The sequence below is a fragment of the Chiloscyllium punctatum genome, chromosome 44 (assembly GCF_047496795.1).
Source record: "Chiloscyllium punctatum isolate Juve2018m chromosome 44, sChiPun1.3, whole genome shotgun sequence".
Classification (NCBI taxonomy): domain Eukaryota; kingdom Metazoa; phylum Chordata; class Chondrichthyes; order Orectolobiformes; family Hemiscylliidae; genus Chiloscyllium; species Chiloscyllium punctatum.
Window position 1 is genome coordinate 2,672,335 of NC_092782.1, and position 19,710 is coordinate 2,692,044.

At 41.5% G+C, this 19,710-nt stretch overlaps 1 protein-coding gene across 1 annotated transcript in view; it reads left to right on the top strand.

Annotated features, from left to right (window-relative positions):
* The window catches only part of LOC140466668 (laminin subunit beta-1-like), a 98,223-nt gene extending 82,543 nt beyond the window's left edge, over positions 1–15,680 (top strand). The window contains exons 29-33 of the mRNA XM_072562108.1: positions 7,874–8,081; positions 8,458–8,599; positions 10,502–10,678; positions 12,110–12,269; positions 14,513–15,680. Of these exons, the coding sequence (XP_072418209.1) occupies positions 7,874–8,081; positions 8,458–8,599; positions 10,502–10,678; positions 12,110–12,269; positions 14,513–14,649 (824 nt within the window). The 3' untranslated portion in view covers positions 14,650–15,680. The remainder of the gene's footprint in view (positions 1–7,873; positions 8,082–8,457; positions 8,600–10,501; positions 10,679–12,109; positions 12,270–14,512) is intronic.
* The last annotated feature ends 4,030 nt before the right edge of the window (positions 15,681–19,710 follow it).

Below are 19,710 nucleotides of genomic sequence, written 5' to 3' on the forward strand. Positions count from 1 at the left end.
TATGACACAGACAAGGAACACGGGCTAACACCTTCAACATCTTCACATCTTATCTGGAAGACGCCAATTGTTACAGTTAACCCAAGAATGTAACATTTTTTTAAAAAGGTTTTGTGATTTACACATGAAAGAAGTGAAACTATCATGGTCATTCTAACAGATGAGAGACTCAAAAAAACAATCAAGGTATTTTTCAATGTATAATTTCAGTTACATCACACTGTGAACTTTTGCTATAAATTCCGTGTCTTAGAATTGTGTCCTCCACAACCACCTGATGAAGGAGCAGCGCTTCGAAAGCTAGTGCTTCCAATTAAACCTGTTGGATTATAACCTGTTGTTGTGTGATTTTTAACTAAAATACTTTTTTCTGCGATTGTTGTTTATAGTTGCAAATTTTTCTGTCTTCACACTCTGGTGGTATTGAAGCAGGCTTTATGAACTGTTGCAATCCATTTGGGCAGGGACACTGTCATCATTAGGGAGGGATTGCCAAGATTTTGACCCAGTGACACTGAATGAACGGTAATATATTTCCAAGTCAGGGTGGTGTGTGGCTTGGAAGGGATCTTGCAGGTGGTAGTGTTCCTAAGTATTTGTTACCTTTTGTCCTCCTAGATGGTGGTGGATGTGCGTTTGGAAGGGACTGTTGCTTCTGAGCATTGGTAGCAGAAGGAATGAATATTTTGTAGTTGTGATGCCAATCACATGGTTTGCTTTGTCCTGAATTGCACCAATCTGCTTGATTTGCTGATAAAATATGTGGCCTTTGTGCAGAGCACAGGAGATGGGGAGATACTAAACGAATATTTTGTATCAAATAAAAGCAAAAAACCAAAAGAGAAAATGCTGGAAAATCTCAGCAGGTCTGGCAGCATCTGTAAGTAATCTAATCTGATCTATCTAATCTAAAAAAGAAGAGCTGACGTTTTGAGTCTAACTGACCCTTTGTCAAAGCTAATCAAAAAGGAGAAATATTTATACTAGGCTGAGAGAAGGTTCCCTCCCACTCTGCCGAGGACATGGAGGTCCTGGGCCTCCTTCACCGCCGCTCCCTCACCACCCGACGCCTGGAGGAAGAACGCCTCATCTTCCGCCTCGGAACACTTCAACCCCAGGGCATCAATGTGGACTTCAACAGCTTCCTCATTTCCCCTTCCCCCACCTCATCCTAGTTTCAAACTTCCAGCTCAGTTACTGTCTCCTTGACTTGTCCGACCTGCCTATCTTCTTTTCCACCTATCCACTCCACCCTCTCCTCCTTGACCTATCACCTTCATCTCCTCCCCCACTCACCCATTGTACTCTATGCTACTCTCTCCCCACCCCCACCCTCCTCTAGCTTATCTCTCCATGCTTCAGGCTCACTGCCTTTATTCCTGATGAAGGGCTTTTGCCCGAAACGTTGATTTCGCTGCTCGTTGGATGCTGCCTGAACTGCTGTGCTCTTCCAGCACCACTAATCCAGTATGAGAGAAGGTGAGTCATGGCTCCAGAAGCAAAGGTAGCAATAAAGAGGTGATAATGACAGCACATAGAGAAATTATAGGGAGATTAGGAGCTGTGAATGGCCACGGCTGAAAGTGGTGCTATGTGACAAAATATGTGGGGGATGGGTAAAGCAGAGGCAAAATGGAAAACAGGGGAGAAGGATAGCAAAGGGGGAAGAGGAGAGAAAAAATGTGATGAGAGAGTGGGGAGCGAGGGAAAGAGAGACAATCAAGAAAGAAGAGGTACAGAACATTGAAAAAATTTTTAAAAAGAAAAAGTAAAATAAATAAAATTACAATGCAGAATGAAAACAGAGGGGTCGAGATGGGATAATCATCTGAAGTTGTTGAATTCGATGTTGAGACCAGCAGGCTGTAACATGCCTAGTCGGAAGATGAGATGCTGTTCCTCCGGTTCGCGTTGAGCTGCACTAGACCATTGCAGCAGGCCAAGGACAGACATGTGGGAGTGGGAGCAGGATTGTGTGTTGAAGTGGCAAGCCACGGGAAGATCAGGGACCTGATTGCGTACAGACCGAAGGCGCTCAGCAAAGCGATCACCCAGTCAGCGTTTTGTCTCTCCAATATAGAGGAGACCACATTCTGAGCAATGAATGCAATAGACCAAATTGAAAGAGGTACAAGTGAAACGCTGATTAATCTGAAATGAGTGTTTTGAGGCCTTGGATGGTGAGCATAGAAGAGGTAAAGGGGCAGGTGTTGCACCTTCTGCGATTGCATGGGAAGGTGCCGTGTGTGATGGGAGTTGTTAGGTGTGATGGAGGAGTGGACTAGGTTGTCGCGGAGGGAATGCTTTCTGCGGAATGCAGACAGGGGGAGCGAAGGAAAGATGTCGTGTTGGAGTTGGCGAAAATGGCGGAGGATTATTCTTTGCATGTGAAGGCTGGTGGGGCAAAAGGTGAGAACAAGAGGGACCCTATCCGTGTTCTGGGAGGGGAAGGAGGGAGTGAGGGTCGTGATGCAGGAGATGGACCACACGCTGTCGAGAGCCCTGTCAACTGTAGGTGGGAAGCCACAGTTAGAGAAGGAGCGCACATATTAAGAGCACCACTTTGGAAAGTGGCCTCATCGGAACAAATGCAGCGGAGGTGAAGGAGCTGAGAGAAAGGGATAGAGTCCTTACAGGACGTAGGGTGAGAAGAGCTGTAGTCCAGATAGCTGTGGGAGTCAGGGCTTCTAATGGATATTAGTGGATAGACTTTTGCCAGAAATGGAGACCGAAAGGTCAAGGAAAGGAAGGCAAGTGTTGGAGATGAAGGTGATGGAGGGGTGGAAACTGGAAGCGAAGTTTATGAATTTTTCTAGGTCAGGATGAGAGCAGGAAGCCGAACCGAAATAGTCATCGATGTACCGATAAAGCAGTTTTGGGAGGGGACACTGGTAGGCCTGGAACAACAAATGTTCCATGAAAAGGCAGGCATAGCTAGGACTTATGTAGGTGCCCATTGCTACACCTTTGATTTGGAGAAAATGGGATGAATTAAAGGAGAAATTGTTGAGAGAGAGAGAACCAGTTCAGCCAGGCGGAGGAGAGTGGTGGTGGATGGCGATTGTTCGGGCTGCTTTTTGAGAAAGAAGCAAAGAGCTTTCAAGCCGTCTTGGTGTGGGATGGAGGTGTAAAGAGATTGCACATCCATGGTGCATAGAAGGTGGTTAGGGCCTGTGAATTGAAAGCTGTCAATGTGTCGCAGGGCATCAGAGGAATCCCGGATGTAGGTGGAGAGGGAGTGAATCAGAGGAGTAAGGATGAAGTCAAGGTAGGAGGAAATAAGTTCAGTGGGGCAGGAGCATGCTGACACAATGGGCCTGCTGGGACAGTCCTCCTTGTGGATTTTGGATTTTGGGGAGTAGGTAGAAACTGGCTGTCCGGGGTTGGGAGACTGAGGTTGGAAGCTGTGGGGGGGGAGGGGGCAGGGGAGAGCGGGGGGAGACATCTGGAGGAAATGAAGTCAGTCACTGTGTTGGAGACAATGGCTTGATTCTCAGTGGTGTGGTCATGCTCCGGGGAAGGTAGGAGGAGGAATCTGAGAATTGGCGCTCAGATTATTCATCCCTTGTGGTTGTTCTCCAGCTTCCTCATTTTCCCCTCCCCCCACCTTCTCTCAGTCCCCACCCTCAGACTCAGCACCGCCTTCTTGACCTGCAATCTTCTTCCCGACATCTCCGCCCCCACCCCCACTCCGGCCTATCACCCTCACCTTAACCTCCTTCCACCTATCGCATTCCCAACGCCCCTCCCCAAGTCCCTCCTCCCTACCTTTTATCTTCGCCTGCTTGGCACACCCTCCTCATTCCTTATGCCCGAAACGTCGATTCTCCTCCTTTGATGCTGCCTGACCTGCTGCGTTTTTCCAGCAACACATTTTTAAGCTCTGATCCCCAGCATCTGCAGTCCTCACTTTCTCCATGGTGCCTTTTCAGTCTAGTTTATGTTGTAGCACACTTAGGCTGTACATAGAAGGCAAACTTGTCAGATAATGAGTAATGAGTCAGGTCTGAGTACATTGCTCATTGGTTGTTGTTTTAAGTAAAATGCTTGTACTGAACAGACCATGAGTGAGACAAAAAATTTTGTTTCATTAAGACACTTCCATCATTCACTTTGTGACAACTTCTCCTTCTACAGTCTTCACACAGACTTTTGTCACCTATTATTACCAGATGTGCTCAAAGTGTCTGTTCAACTGAACTGAATTCCATTGTGAGATCAGTGATTTCATCGAAACTTTCTACATAACTGTATTTTGAAAATCTGCATTTGTTGTGCAAGATCAATATTCTATATTCTCAGTTCTTGCTTGATGCACATTCTGGAAACCTCTCAGTGAAGATTAACGAAACAATTCTAATGATTTGAGCTGGTGAAAGGTAGCTTTACTGATAGTTTCAACAGTTAAGGAGGAATAATAAATCTTTTCTCCATGTGTTAGTCAAACAAACTTCAGAGCCGAGAACTGTGCTTTGCACATCTCCTGCATTTATCATTTGTCTTCCGGCTTGAAATAATAGCATTTATGTGGGCCATTTTAAACTGAATTTCTCTAGCAACTAATATTTGGGGCTGGATCAGTTTGAATGTTTTTGGACTGGGTTTGTTTTTTACTGTGCATGTGGAACCAGTGGAGTTCAGCATTACTATTGTAACAATGGATCTTTGGTTTTCTTACTGTTTGTAGTTACAAGAGTGAAAAGTGCTGCGCTCTGGACAGTGTTGCTGAAAAAGTGGCATGTAGCCAAATGTAGTCAGTAATTTATTGGTCAGAATTTTTTCCTAATCTGTGCCAACTCTTGTTACTCTTACCTCTACTGCCCTTTTCCCATTCAAAACCTTTTAATTCCATTTCCTGATGGGACTTTGCAAGTGTTAGATATCCTTTGCATAAACAGGGCTAACTTCTGTCTTTGTTCTTTTGCTGTTTATCTTAAATTTATATCCACTATGGCCTTGTTACCAATAGTGGATGTTTCAAACTGAAAGCAGTGATTTTGAACAAGTTGAAGTCACTACTGTGCCATTGCCAGTAGAGGCCCTTTCAAAGGGAAAGGCTTTTTTATTCTGGTGGTACTTTCAAAAATCAGAAAGCCTTTCCATCATTAACCTCATCAAAGCCCCTTTCATAGAGCATTACAGCATAGTACAGGCCCTTCGACCCTTGATGTTGCGCTGACCTGTCAAACTAATCTGAAGGCCATCTAACTTACTTTATTTCATTCCCATCCATATGCCTATCCAATGGCCATTTAAATACCCTTGAAGTTGACAAGTCTACTACTGTTGCAGGCAATGTGTCCCACGTCCCCACTAATGCGTAAAGAAACTACCTCTGACTTCTGTCCTCTATCCATCATCCCTCAATTTTAAACAATGTTCCCTTGTGCTAGCCATCACCATCTGAGGAAAAAGACTCTCACTGTCCAACCTGTCTAACCCTCTGATTATCTTGTATGTCTCAACTGTCACCTCTCAACCTCCTTCTCTCTAATGAAAACAGCCTCAAGTCCCTCAGTCTTTCCTCATAGGACCCTCCCTCCATACTAGGCAACATCCTGGTAAATCTCCTCTAAATCCTTTCCAAAGCTTCCACATCCTTCCTATAATGCGGTGACCAGAACCGTACGCAGTACTCCAAAGTGTGGCCGCACCAGAGGTTTGTACAGCTGCAGCATGACCTCCTGGTTCCGAAACTCAATCCCTCTACCAATAAAAGCTAACATGCCGTATACTGCCTTAACAACCCTATCAACCTGGGTGGCAACTTTCAAGGATCTATGACACCGAGATCGCTCTGTTCATCAACGCTCCCAAGTATCTTACCATGAGCCCAGTACTCTGCATTTTTGTTATTCCTTCCAAAGTGAATCACTTCACACATTGCCGCATTAAACTCCATTTGCCACCTCTCAGCCTGGCGCTGCAACAAGTCCCTATGTAACCGACAGCATCCTTCGTCACTATCCACAACTCTACCAACCTTAGTGTCATCCACAAATTTACTAACCCATCCTTCTATGCCCTCATCCAGGTCATTTATAAAAATGACAAACAGTAGTGGACCCAAAACAAATCCTTGCGGTACAGCACTAATAACTGTTCGCAAGGATGACTATTTCTCTTCAGCCACCACCATCCATCTTCTTCCAGCTAGCCAATTTCTGAACCAAACCACTAAATGTCCCTCAATCCCATGCCTCCGTATTTTCTGCAATAGCCTACCATGGGAAATTTTATCAAACGTTTTACTGCAATCCATATGCACCACATCAGCTGCTTTACCCTCATTGACCTGTTTGGTCACCTTCTCAAAGAACTCAATGAGGTTTGTGAGGACTGACCTACCCATCACAAAACAGTGTTGACTGTCCCGAATCAACTTATTCCTTTCTAGTCTAACACTTTACCCACAACTGAAGGAAGGCTCACAAGTCTATAGTTTCCAGAGTTGTCTCCACTCCCCTTCTTAAACAAAGGGGTAACATTTGCTATCCTCCAATCTTCTGGCACTATTCCTATAGACAATGAATACATAAAGATCAAAGCCAAAGTCTCAGCAATCTCCTTCCTGGCTTACCAGAGAATCCGAGGATAAATCCCATCCGGCCCATGGGACTTACATATTTTTACACTTTCCAGATTTGTTAACACCACCTCCTTGTGAACTTCAATTCTATCTAGTCTAATAACCTGTATCTCTGTATTCTCCTCAACAGCATTGTCATTTTCTAGTGTGAATACTGATGAAAAATATTAATTTAGCGCTTCCCCTATCTCCACACACAACTTCCCGATACTATCCTTGATTGGCCCTAATATTGTACTAGTCATTCTTTTATTCTTGAAATACCTATAGAAAGCCTTAGGGTTTTCCTTGATCTTATCTGCCAACAACTTCTCATATGCCCTTCTGGCTCTTCTTAGCCCTCTCTTTAGGTCTTTACTGGCCAACCTGTAACTCAAGCACCCTAGCTGAGCCTTCATGTCTCATCCCTAACACACAAGCCGCTGCCTTCCACTTGACAAGAGATTCAACTTCTTTAGTAAACCATGGCTCCCGTGCTCAACAACTTCCTCCTTGCCTGACCGGTACATACTTATCAAGTACATACTTGTATTTTAAGCAAACTCAAGATAGTGATGCTATTCCTGGGCAGGTAGATACTCTTTGGAAATTTGATCCAGTTGTAGTGTCCTCTCAAATAAGGAGAGAATTGAGGACCAAGTAGGTGATACAATGAAATGGATCTCATTTGGATATTTTGGGAAGAAAACAAACTCCCTCTTTGATTTTGACTTTTTAATTTTGATTGTCAAGCATATTCCAGTGCAAAAGTTCAGCAGTACAGTGAGATGTGGATGTCACCCACAATGTGGCACATTAGGTGCAAGAATCTTAAGTAGAAAGATAGAACAAAATTAAACATCTCAGTAATTATAGTGTAGCAAAAAACATGAAAATAAGATTTAAAAGATAAACATTGCAGACCTCCTTAGTTTTGTTTATTGTTCTGGGTGCAACCATTTCAATAACATCAGTGCTCATTCTGTGGAGAACTTTCAGTCCAGTTTAACAACCACATTGTACTTGTCAGTGCAAACCCAGTGCTAGGAACCAATCAAATAAGGTAAAGTGCTCTTATCTGTCTTGCTGGCATATCATGGGCAGCCATTAGTTCATAAAATGATCACTTTTCTCTTCCAAAGTATGTGTGCACAAGTTAGGTTTCTAAACCTGATTACATTTGAGATTAAAATGTTTTAAATTCACTGGCCTTTCTCTGTTGGTTGCACTTTGAAATCCATTTTACTTTTATCCAAAAATTAATTGATCCAAAAAGACAACCGTGTTGTTTTGCACATGCTGCAGAGGACGGCGCTGATCTGGAGAGCATTGAGGCAGTTGCCAATGAAGTACTGAAGTTAGAAATGCCCACCACTCCTCAGCAGCTTCAGGACCTGACCAATGACATTCGGGACCGAGTGGAGAGTCTGTCAGACGTGGAAGTGATTCTAAACCAGAGTGCTGCAGATATTGAGCGGGCTGAAGCATTGTTGGATGAAGCCAGGAAGGCCAAGTGCGTCATCCTTTTTCTTTAAAATATATCAGCTGGTAGATGCTATTTACTTTAAAATATATATCTCCTTTTGAACTCATTTGAGTGAAACAATTTGTCCTCTCATTTTACTGCTATATATTAGCCATATTCATTCACTGAGTAATGAAATATTTCTTAAATTTGGAAATATTACTAAATCAATCTTTCAATATTGATTTTCTTCACATTTTCATCCATCAGTATCCTCAATAATTGCTGTCACCAGTAATTAAAAATGTCAAATGTTTTAATGGAAATTAGATTAGCAAAATCTCCTGTTTTAATTTTCTCCAATTGCATAATGAATTTAAGTTCAGAGGCTGATTATATTAACGTGGCTACTCCTGTGGTGCAGAATCCATGCAACAGATGTTAAAATTGCAGCTGATCGTGTGAAGGAGGCCTTGGATGAAGCGGAAAAGGCACAGAACGCAGCTGTGAAAGCAATTAAACAAGCTAACGAAGACATTGAGGGAACACAGGACCTTCTGACCTCAGTATGTTCTTATATCGATAAGTTGGACTTCATTTGCAATGAATCTCTAAATAGAGGTTTTGATGTCCTTACTCTTCCATTGCCCTCTGCATGTAGGGAAACTGTCATAGTTTTAACTTTGCATGTGCTGCAATAGCTTGTTTATTTTAGTTTCTGATGTTAGCTTTAATCTGCTGTAAAATTGACCCTCAGCCTTAAACCCCCCACCCAAGACTTTGGTGCTGAACCATTGGAATTGATTTGTGTGTAATATGTACTGTTGTCACTCTCCCTCCTGCACTCTTAGCCCCTGAAAATACTATCATACTATTTTAGTGCAGGCTTTGGTACTTTGCGCTGATATCCATCCTTCAGATGTGAACTTGGCATCACGAGCTGTTTAAATGTATTAGGTATTGCAGCAGGTTCACCCCTTCGTTAATGTTTCAATGTGCACACTTTTTATGGAAAGATTACAAGACAGTGATGTGAAACAGGAAACCCCTCTACACTCTTATTGCAGTGCACCAGCTGAATAAGCTAACTAGATTCAAACCAGGAACTGGGAGATTTTCACATTCTGTGCAACACCAAACAAGATGTTGCATTTACTCACCATTTGTGGGGGGGAAAAAAATTTAAAAACTTATCTTTCAACAAACATTTCGCAGTGTTTTGAATATGGCTGTGGGTTCAAAACTATTCCACTTATTTTTTTGTTCAGGTTCTTCTGTAAGATTGTACTTAGGTTTGAAAAATTCTATTGTAGTTATTAGGCTGCCCTGATGCTTTCACCTGATAATTGTGAATTTATAGCTAACCCAGAGCAGTAATGCATTAGGGTGCTAATGTCATATGCTTTGAACTACTCTGTGCAGGTTTATGTTTCATGATAAAATGCCAGCATTTCACCCGTTGCCTTCAGCTGTATCGCCACTTAGATCACAAAATAGTCCGTGCACACTCTAAGTCAGAGTAGCCCCTGTGATTAGATCAAAGAACTGGAGCAAAGTTAACTATTACAGTTTCCTAAGTGCATATTTGTTTGACAGGGAATGCACAGCACAATCTGTTGCAGTTAGACTGGTCTTTTATCTCTCTCTCTCTCTCTCTCTCTCTCTCTCTCTCTCTCTCATATCCTTGGTTTTAGCACGGTTTTGTCTGTTTCAGTAATCCTTTCATGCTCATAGATGGATGCCTGTTTGTTTAAACTTGTCATCTCAGTGAAATGTAAAGCAAATGCGTTTGACAGTAAAGAAATTCAACCATTAAAGAATTTGAAATGTCTCTTTGTATACATATATTGCAAATCAATTTACTGCTCTCAAGCCATGATACTTGAGAAATTGCAGTTGGCTAGTATGTTGTGCCATTTTGTTTGGTACAACAGGAAAAAAAGGAAGATTGATTAGCTAATCATGCTAGTTGAGTGCAGACTAGCCTATAGCCAGACGCCAATCTCAATCATTTCAGTCTTGTGTTAGTGATAAATGTTTCTCATCCTTACGCATTCTAATTTTGTTGCCAAAGTTGTTTCTTACATTCGTTATTTTAATCAATAGAAAACTCAAATTCATAGAGGTGAAATTTCTTCAGCATTCAAGAAGTTTCCAGTTTTGCTGTGGTTCTAATGTGCCAGCTAAGGTTTATATTTATGACAGGCCCTTAGCGTACATTTACACCATCTATTACACTCTTTCTCATATGGTATGGTCTAATGGGCAAGGAAATTAGGCATCTAATTTCTACTTCAAAATAGGGTATGTGAAGATATTGGTTTATAGTCTAAATGAAAATGTTTCCCCTGTGTTGAACTTCTGACTTGTAAGCTATTGGATAATGCATTTCAAGACTATAAGTTGTTCTTGGTTTACCTCCTGTACTTCAGTATAAAAAAACCTTTGCTGTTTTAAATGCTGTTTAGATTGAATCTGAGACAGTTGCATCAGAACAAAGCCTCAACAATGCAACTGAACGCCTGGCACAGATTGAAAAGGACATTGATGAAATAAAACAAAAGACCACTGACAACACACACACTGCAGAAAACATTGGGGACACAGCAGATAAAATAAAGCAGACTGCAGATGAAGCCAAACAGGTAGGCATTTTTGATCGTTCAAAGGAAATTTAGAATCCAGTTCATTTTGTCTTGACTTTATTTAAATATTTTCAGCCTAGAACATTTTCATCTTCTGGAAAAGTAATCCTAGGCTCTTCAACTGAGACATGAAGCTCTGGGCCTTGACTTCTGTAAGATGGATGCCAAAGAGAAACAATGGGCATAGGGTGGGGAAGAGCAAGTGGCTGCAGGTTGTGGACTTGGATGGAGGAAGGTTATAAGGGTGCATAGAGAGAAGGTGCGAGAGAGAGGAAGGCTGCAGAAAGAACAGAACGGTTTTAAGCACATGAAAGGAAGACTGTGTTAACTGGAGGCTAGGAAAACTTAAAATCATTGCGGTAATGGGTTGCTTACAAATGAATTTGGAATCTGCATGTTAAAACTGCGTGTTCAGGAGCTCTTCTACGAAGAGCAGTGCAGTCAATTATACTGTAATGAACACTGTCAATTGTTAAGTTTAAATCAGAAATGCATAGTTGGCATGTTCCAGCTGTTAGGAATATGTTATGGAAATATATTAGCTTTGATTTCACCAGTAAGTAGTGTTTATGCTGATAGCTTTTTATTTTGTTTAGAATTGTCTCGTCTCTTATTCTGAGGGGAAAATAAAACTTTTGTTTCTAATGTATGCCTGTGATTTTGTCAGTTTAAAAACAAGTGTCTAGGAAATTTTTTGGAGTTTAGTGGGTTTAAATTTTAATTGAAGGTTTATAATTAAGGATACTGATGCTCTGATTTGCCCTGTACTTCGTTATAAGTTAGTTCCTGGGAAGGAGCCACTGGAAATCAAAATGTGATTTTAAGGAAATCTCATGAAAATTCTGTATGTGGTGGGAAAAGAAAGATTTTGTGCTATAACATTCAAAGATTCTGGTTGGCCCTTTTGCTTTCAAATAAAGCAGATAGCAGGTTCACCATCCTTTTAATTTCTTGCATCTGGTTCTATGTCAGGTACTTTTCACTTCACGATTTTAACACTCACTTAAGATAGGGGATAGGACCTGACTGTTCCACTGACGGCGGCTTAATGAGTTTTAGATGAGGGTACCTAATTCTGGTGGAGTCCTTTGCTCTCAGTTCCTCAGGCTCTAAGTCACTGCCTTATCCAAAATTCTCTCCTTTTGTACTCCTACCCTGTGTAGAAATTCAACATCTGAGCTTAGCTCATATTGCTGTGTGAATACGTTACATTTCATTTCTGGATGGTTCCAGGTAAAATAAGGAGTGGGAGGTTCATTGAACATAGATATGTCCTGCCATTTGAGCTGTTGATCTAATTATTGTGCTATACATTTAATTCTTGATTCCAGTATATGAATACAGTAGACAGAGCCATCCTGCAGATTACGTTGGTAACCCATCCTTTGTGAGATGTTAACCATATATTTAAAGGTGCTGTCTTTAACCTAGGTACTCGACACTGTCCTGAAAGGCAAGTACACCGTTGTAGAAGACACCATCATCAAAAAATCTGATGCAGCTTCTGATGCTCGGAAAAAAGCCAAGTTATTGCAGGTCGAAGCTGAATCTTTGTTATCAGATGCAAGTCGGAAACTTGAGTTATTAAAGAGTAAGTATTACATTGAACATAAAGTGGTGATTGTATGATTCAGTGGGCAAACAATATGAAAATGCTCAAGCAAGACACTGAAGCTGCTTCTATAAGTATTTATGGCTTAAACTCCAGTTTCATTGCTAAAAATCCTTTTAATGTATTGTACCAAATCCAGAGTAAGATGGAATTCAGTCCAGCTGTTCAACAACCTTACATTCTGAAACACAGTACTGTTTACTTCTGGTTTGAGTAGCATAACAATTACTCATTGATGTTGACAGTCATCAAAATGTTTGGATTAAGTGGAAGATACTATTTCGTGACTATTGATATTGAGGGTTTAAATTTTGTTTGGACTGAATTTGGGGTCAGGTCTGAGTGAGCAACAAAGTAGTACAAGGCATTGTGCCAGGAACATAACAAAAATTTCTGATTCACATTGCCAACAAAGAGCGAATGAGCAACAGATCTTTTTCTTTTACTATCAGCAACAGTTCATTCTGATTAGATTAGGAGACTTTTAAAGGAACGATATAAATGCATCTAAAACTGTTTTGTGTTCTGACTTGCATGTATCTTATTTTGATTGCAATAGATTGAAGTTAAATTGATAAATTGCCAGTTATAACACTCAAAGGGAAGTGCCATCTAGTGGTTCCTTAGTAGTTTCAATTGATAGTGCCTAGATTTAAGAGTTGTAGACTTTGCAAGATGTGCTTTATGCTTTATTTCAGCAAAAATTGGACCATTGCTAGTGAAGTTCACCGGATTTCTTTAGAATTTTCAATGCTTACATCTGCTAACATCGTATTTCTTAGCACAGCCAAGTCTGAATGTCCATCTCCTCAGTCTTGTTGATAGTAATTTTGTTGTGGTAACTTCACATTAATTACTCCTATTCTGGCAGTACAATTAAGTAATAAAGTTTTATGTGTATGTTAGTTGCAGTTAGATTTGAAGAGAGTTTTTCCCATCTGATCAGAGCTCAGTGTTATACCAATCTTGGTACTGCTGGTAACTGGAGTACAGGTTCATAGCTCCTTGAAAGTGGAGTCGCAGGTAGGTAGGATAGTGAAGAAGGCATTTGGTATGCTTTTCTTTATTGGTCAGAGTATTGAGTACAGGAGTTGGGAGGTCTGTTGCAGCTGTACAGGATATTGGTTAGGCCACTGTTGGAATATTGCATGCAATTCTGGTCTCCTTCCTATCAGAAAGATGTTATGAAACTTGAAAGAGTTCAGAAAAGATTTACAAGGATGTTGCCAGGGTTGGAGGATTTGAGCTATAGGGAGAGGCTGAACAGGCTGGGGCTGTTTTCCCTGGAGCGTCAGAGGCTGAGGGGTGACCTTTATAGAGGTTTCCAAAATTATGAGGGGCATAGATAGGATAAATAGGCAAAGTCTTTTCCCTGGGGTCGGGAAGTCCAGAACTAGAGGGCATAGGTTTAGGGTGAGAGGGGAAAGATATAAAAGAGTCCTGAGGGGTGACGTTTTCACACAGAGGGTGGTATGCATATGGAATGAGCTGCCAGAGGAAGTGGTGGAGGCTGGTACAATTGAAACATTGTAAAAGGCATTTGGATGGGTATATGAATAGGAAGGGTTTGGAGGGATATGGGCCGGGTGCTGGCAGGTGGGACTAGAATGGGTTGGGATATCTGGTCAGCATGGACAGGTTGGACCGAGGGTATGAATACCAGAACCTTCTGGAATAAAGTAAGTCTGAACAAGCTGATCTATCTACAGTCCATGCATTGTGTTATGGATGTGAATTTTCTATCTCCTAAAGCCCTCCCCAGTTTGGTTAAATGACTTGATCAAGCTGTAGCTTTTGTGACTTTTTCATTTCTATTCTATTGAAAGCAAATCACTTGATATTAGTTGCACTAAGTACTGCAAGTATATTGTCAGCAAGGGTTAAAATTAATCAAGTATTGATCATGCACTTTGATCTGACCACATGTTCATATCACACTACTTAACAAGTGTCAGCAAAAGGGATCCCTACCTGAATCTGTAGCATTGATTTAACATCCTCCAGCTCTGAATAGCTTTGACAAGGTGATGTTCTTGCGTGCACAATTTGGAAATTTTATTTTCAATGTCAATATCTTCCTCTTCATTCATTGAAATATTAGATATGAATAAAGATTTTAGCTAATTGAATCGTAAAGCAGATGAGATAAGACTGCTGTCAGAAATTGTGTATTCATATCTAACTGCTCAAGAATTGCAAGTTGACATTGTGTTTCCTTACAGAACTGGAAAAAAGTTATGAAGACAACCAAAAAGCTTTGGAGGAAAAAGCCCAAAAGTTAATAAAACTGGAAGAAGATGTGCGCTTATTGCTGCAAACGATTAGCCAGAAGGTTGCCATCTACAGTACCTGTTTATAATGAGAATCACTTCACTGACACTATATACTTCAAGCTGCCTTCCTGTCAGTCCCTAATATTCTACTTGTTAAGCTGAAGAACAATCCATGCCAAGTCAATATTTTAAAAGGGAAGCTTGCAAATTTATTGAGTCATTGTTTAAAGTGGTACATTATTTGTAAGCACTTTGATTTCTACACGTAGTTCTCCTATAACGCAGTAGTTGTGTTCCCGTGTGACAACTTTTTGTAGAAAATAACATAATATAAATAACAGGGCTGATGGAAAAAACAGGGGTCGGGCAAACCGCTAAAAATATCAGTAAAAATTAAACTCACAATAATTAGCATAACACAAATGATAGCGCAGTCTAAGTACATCTTTAAATCATATATTTTAATTAAATAATAGAGTAAATCTAACATTGTAACACAAAAATCACCGACTACAGCATTGTACCTTTTCAAGATGCTCTTCACCAGAAAGTGCGCGAGCTAACTGCCCAAGTGATGCCGACACGGATGTCCAGTCCTCCCCAAGATTCTCCCACAGTTTGAAATAAAGTTCCTCCTAAATGTAGATTACAATTCCCAGTTTCAAAATAAGCTTCAAGGCTTGCAGAGCTGATTGCATTCCTGTTTTAGTTGAACACACTGAATTTGCATTTTGCAGATGTAGGATCCTGAGGCTGGGTTTTGCTGTTCAACTCCAGCAGGGGATGGAATCCATGTAACAGTGAACAGGGGTTCGCTTTGTTTTTCTCAAAAGGTCTGCAATTCACAAATTGCCTTGCAACCATATCGTCTTTATAAACACGCGTTATAGGAGAGCTACCTGTATTTTAAATGTTTAACAACAAATGTTGCAACCATAAAATGCAATTTGCAAGCACCGGCAGTATTTTTATATTATTGTTCTTTAAACTTAGTGGAAAATGAAGTTCTCCGGAAAAGGTAGCAAACTTTATTGTAGCCAGTATTGAATACATTTATTGCATTCAAATCATATATAAAATGGACATCATAAACATCATTGCGCAATAAATGCTTTTTTAAAAAAAATTGCCTTGGTCTCTGCAACTTCTTAAAAAATCATTTGTGGATTGAACCATTGCAGACTACATGCTGCATGTGGCCTTTACAGAAGGAATTTGAGAATTTTGACACACTGGCAGTGAAAGAGCACTGATATAATTCCTAGTCAGGGTGATGAGTGGCATGTAGGGAAACTGTCAAGTGGTGGTGGTCCATGTATCTGCTGCCTTTGTTCTTCTAGATTGATGTGGTCATGGATTTATAACATGCTGCCTAAGGATTTTGGGGGAATTTCTGCAATACATCTTGTAGATAGTACACACATTGCTGCTAGTGAGCATTGAAGGAGGGAGTGGATGCTTGTGGATATGATACCAATCAAGTGGGCTGCTTTGTCTTTGGTTGGTGTCAAGCTTCTAGAGTGTTGACACTGCACCCAGCCAGGCAAGTGGAGCATATTCCATCATGTTACTGACATGTGCCTTGTAGATGGTAGATCGACTTTGAGTCAGGAAGTGAGATACCCATTACAGTATTCTGAACCTCTGACTTGCTTTTGTAGCCACTGTTTATGTAATGCATCCAGTTGAGTTTCTGGTCAATGGTAATGTCCAGGATGTTGATAGTGGGGGTTCAGTGCCAGTTAGATTGTCCCTTACTGGAGACAGGGTTTTCCCTGGAATTTGTGTAGCACACATGTTACTTATCACTTGTCAGCCCAAGCCTGGATATTGTCTGGATCTTGTTGCATTTGAAATTGGACTACTTCAATATCTTAGGAGTTGTGAATGGTGCTGAACATTGTGCAATCAACAGCAAATATCTCCACTTCTGACCTTTTGAATGAGGGAAGGTCATTGATGAAGCTGCTGCAAATGGGTGAGCTAGGGACACTACCCTGAGGAACTCCTGCAGACACTTCCTGGAACTGAGATGACTGACCTTCAACGACCACAACCATCTTTTCTATATGTCAGGTATGACTCCAACCAGTGAAGAACTTGCCGTTGAGTCCCATTAATTGCAGTTTTGATAGGGGTCCTTAACGCTACACTCAGTCAAATGTGGTCTTGATGTCAAGAGCTGTCACTATCAGTCTACCTTTTGGAATTTATTTTTTTCCCATGTTTGAACCAAGGCTGTAATGAGGTAAAGAACTGGGTGTGGCTGAACAGATGCTGCTTGATAGCACTGTTGATGATGATCAAGAGTACACTGATGAGACTATAGTTAGTCAAGTTGGATATGTCTTTTTTAATGTACAGGACATACTTGGCCAACTTTTTACATTGTCAGGTAGATGCCAGTGTTATACCTATATTGGAACAGCTTGGCTAAGGGAGCAGCAAGTTCTGAAGCACAAGTTTCAGTACTATTGTCAGAATGTCATCAGAGCCAATAGCCTTTACAGTATCCAATGCCTCCACCTGTTGCTTGATATCACCTGAAGTGAATTGAATTGGCTGAGGCTGGTATTTGTAATGCTGGGGACTGCTGGAGGAGGCTGAGATGAATCATCCACTTGGCACTTGTGGTTGAAGATTACTGTGAATGCTACAGCCTTATGTACTGATGTGATGGGCTCTTCCATCATTGAGGATGGCGATATTTGTGGAGTCTATGTCTCCAGTGTTATTTAATTGTTCACCATCAGCCACAAGTGGATGTGGGCAGAACTATAGAGCTCAGATCTGGTCTGTTGGTTGAGGGATTTCTTAGCTGTGTAGCAGTTTCAGGGCAATCACCAGTTTTAAAAGAAAATGACCTTTTGTGAAAAACTGGTCAACCTGGCATCTGTGCAGACAGAATTTCCCAGCAGGCCTGCCAGTATTGTGACATGGTAGCTCAGTGGTTAGCAATGCTGTCTCATAGCACTAGGGTCCCAGGTTCAATTCCAGCCTCCGGTGACTGTCTGTGTGGAGTTTGCATGTTCTCCCTGTGTCTGTGTGGGTTTCCCCCAGGTGTTCCGGTTTCCTTCCACAGTCCAAAGGTGTGCAGGTCAGGTGAATTGGCCATGCTAAAGTTCACTGGTAATTTTGAACTCCTATTCGAGTCCATCTGTGTTCCTTCTGTGTACACCAATTCTGGCTGAATTCACAGCTGATCCCAGACTATAATTCTCGTGTCATCCGGGTGATTTGAACTGCCCACTCAAGGCTGATTGCTGGCCAGGATAAGCAGCTGGATCTCTCTTTTTCTCTCTCTTGGGGTTACTGCCCAAATGGGTAGTTACCAGGTGGCTGTTGTCCCACCAACAAGAGAGGGAATCGCCCAGGCACTGGGGGTAGTCGTGATTACAATGTGGAGATAACTTCCAGGTCGCTGGTCCGGCCATAAACAGTGAGCTCGGTTTAGCGCGCACTCTCTCTCTCTCTCTCTCTCTCTCTCTCCAGTGGAGTTCCCCTAGTGCGGCATTCCAGGGCTTCAGAGGCTGCTGGAGAGAGACCACCACAGTAATCTGTGAACCCGGACCCCGGCCTGAGTGCGGAGTAAAGGAAAGAGGCCCTTCCACAGCACTGGCTATCACTTGCTGCTTATGCTGTTTGGCAGCTTCACCAGATTGGCATTTTACCTTCAAGTATGCCTGGTGCTGCTCCTGGCATCCCCTCCTACACGCTCCACGGAACCGGGTTGATCCCTTGGCTTGATGGTAATGATTGAGTGGGAGATATGCTGGATCATAAGGTTGCAGATTGTGATGGAATACAATTCTGCTGGTGATAATGACACACAGCACCTCATGGATGCTCAGTCTTAAGTTGCTACATCTGTTTGAAGTCTGTCCCATTTAATGTGGTGATAGTGCAACACATGGCATTTATTTTCGATGCAAAAGTGGGAATTTGTCTCCATGTGGACTGTGCAGTGGTCACTCTTACTGATATTGTCATGACAGACGCATCTGCAGATTGGTAAAGATGAAGCCTCTTCCTCTTGTTGGTTCCGTCACCACCTGCCACAGACCCAGTCTAGCCTAGGGCCCAAACAACTCTATCAGTGGTGTTGCTATAGAGCCAGTCTTGGTGGTGAACACCTGAGACTCCCCACCAGAGTATATTTTGTGCCCTTGCCACTGCTTCTTCCAAGTATTGTTACACTTGGAGGAGAACTGATTCATCAACTGAGGGAGGATGGTACGTGGTAATCAACAGGAGGTTTCCTTGTCCATGTTAAACGTGAAGCCTTGAGACTTCTTGGGATCCAGAGTCAATATTGAGGATTACACTTATTGCTGGGGAAAATATTTGTTATGTGGCAGTTTTCTGAAAAACCCACAAGCAATAGAATAGACAGTAAAGTCTAATATAGCAAAGAATTGTCTTGGGCTATATTTATGACTATAGTCATAGTGTGAGCAAAGCTTCAGGATACTGACTAAAACATATGGTCCTGTGTTTGGCTATTTCTGCTTCAAGAAGAAAGTTCAAGTGAAGTTCACTGTTGAAGATGGGGTAGACCCATAATATTGATGGAGAGGTTTGAACATAATCCTTCATTTCAGTTATATTTGATAATGTACAACTGTAGTAAATTAATGTTTTTGTGTGCTTAAACCTAAAAAAAAATTCTCCTTTTAGCTGATGCAGATAAGACCAAGCAATTTCAAGTTTGGAAGTCACAATATCTTGCAGCTGAATCTGAGCAGAAAATGAGTCAACAATTACTTGGAAGATAGATAACAAAAAGAGTTCACTTGTGGGCTAAAAGCTTCTATTTGTTCTTTGTTTCTTGACCAGAGACAGAAATTGAAGGTAATTATTCTCTTGTCTGCCATGCAGGTGCTAACATGTTGCAAGCCCTTGTAAACTGACTGTTAGAACATTTGACCAGAGTGTGATTTTAAAATTACTAATAATTTTTAAAAAGTATTATCGCATTTGAAAAGCCAGATTTCCACATGCGATTTTCAGCAGGAATGGCTAAAACATCCAAATCTCACTGGCTTCCATTGAAGTTGGTGGGGAATGTATCCGTTAATTCCCCCGCACCCCCTCTTTAATCTTGGGTTTTATTGTCATACGAGCTGTCTTCATAGCAAGTGGAAAGA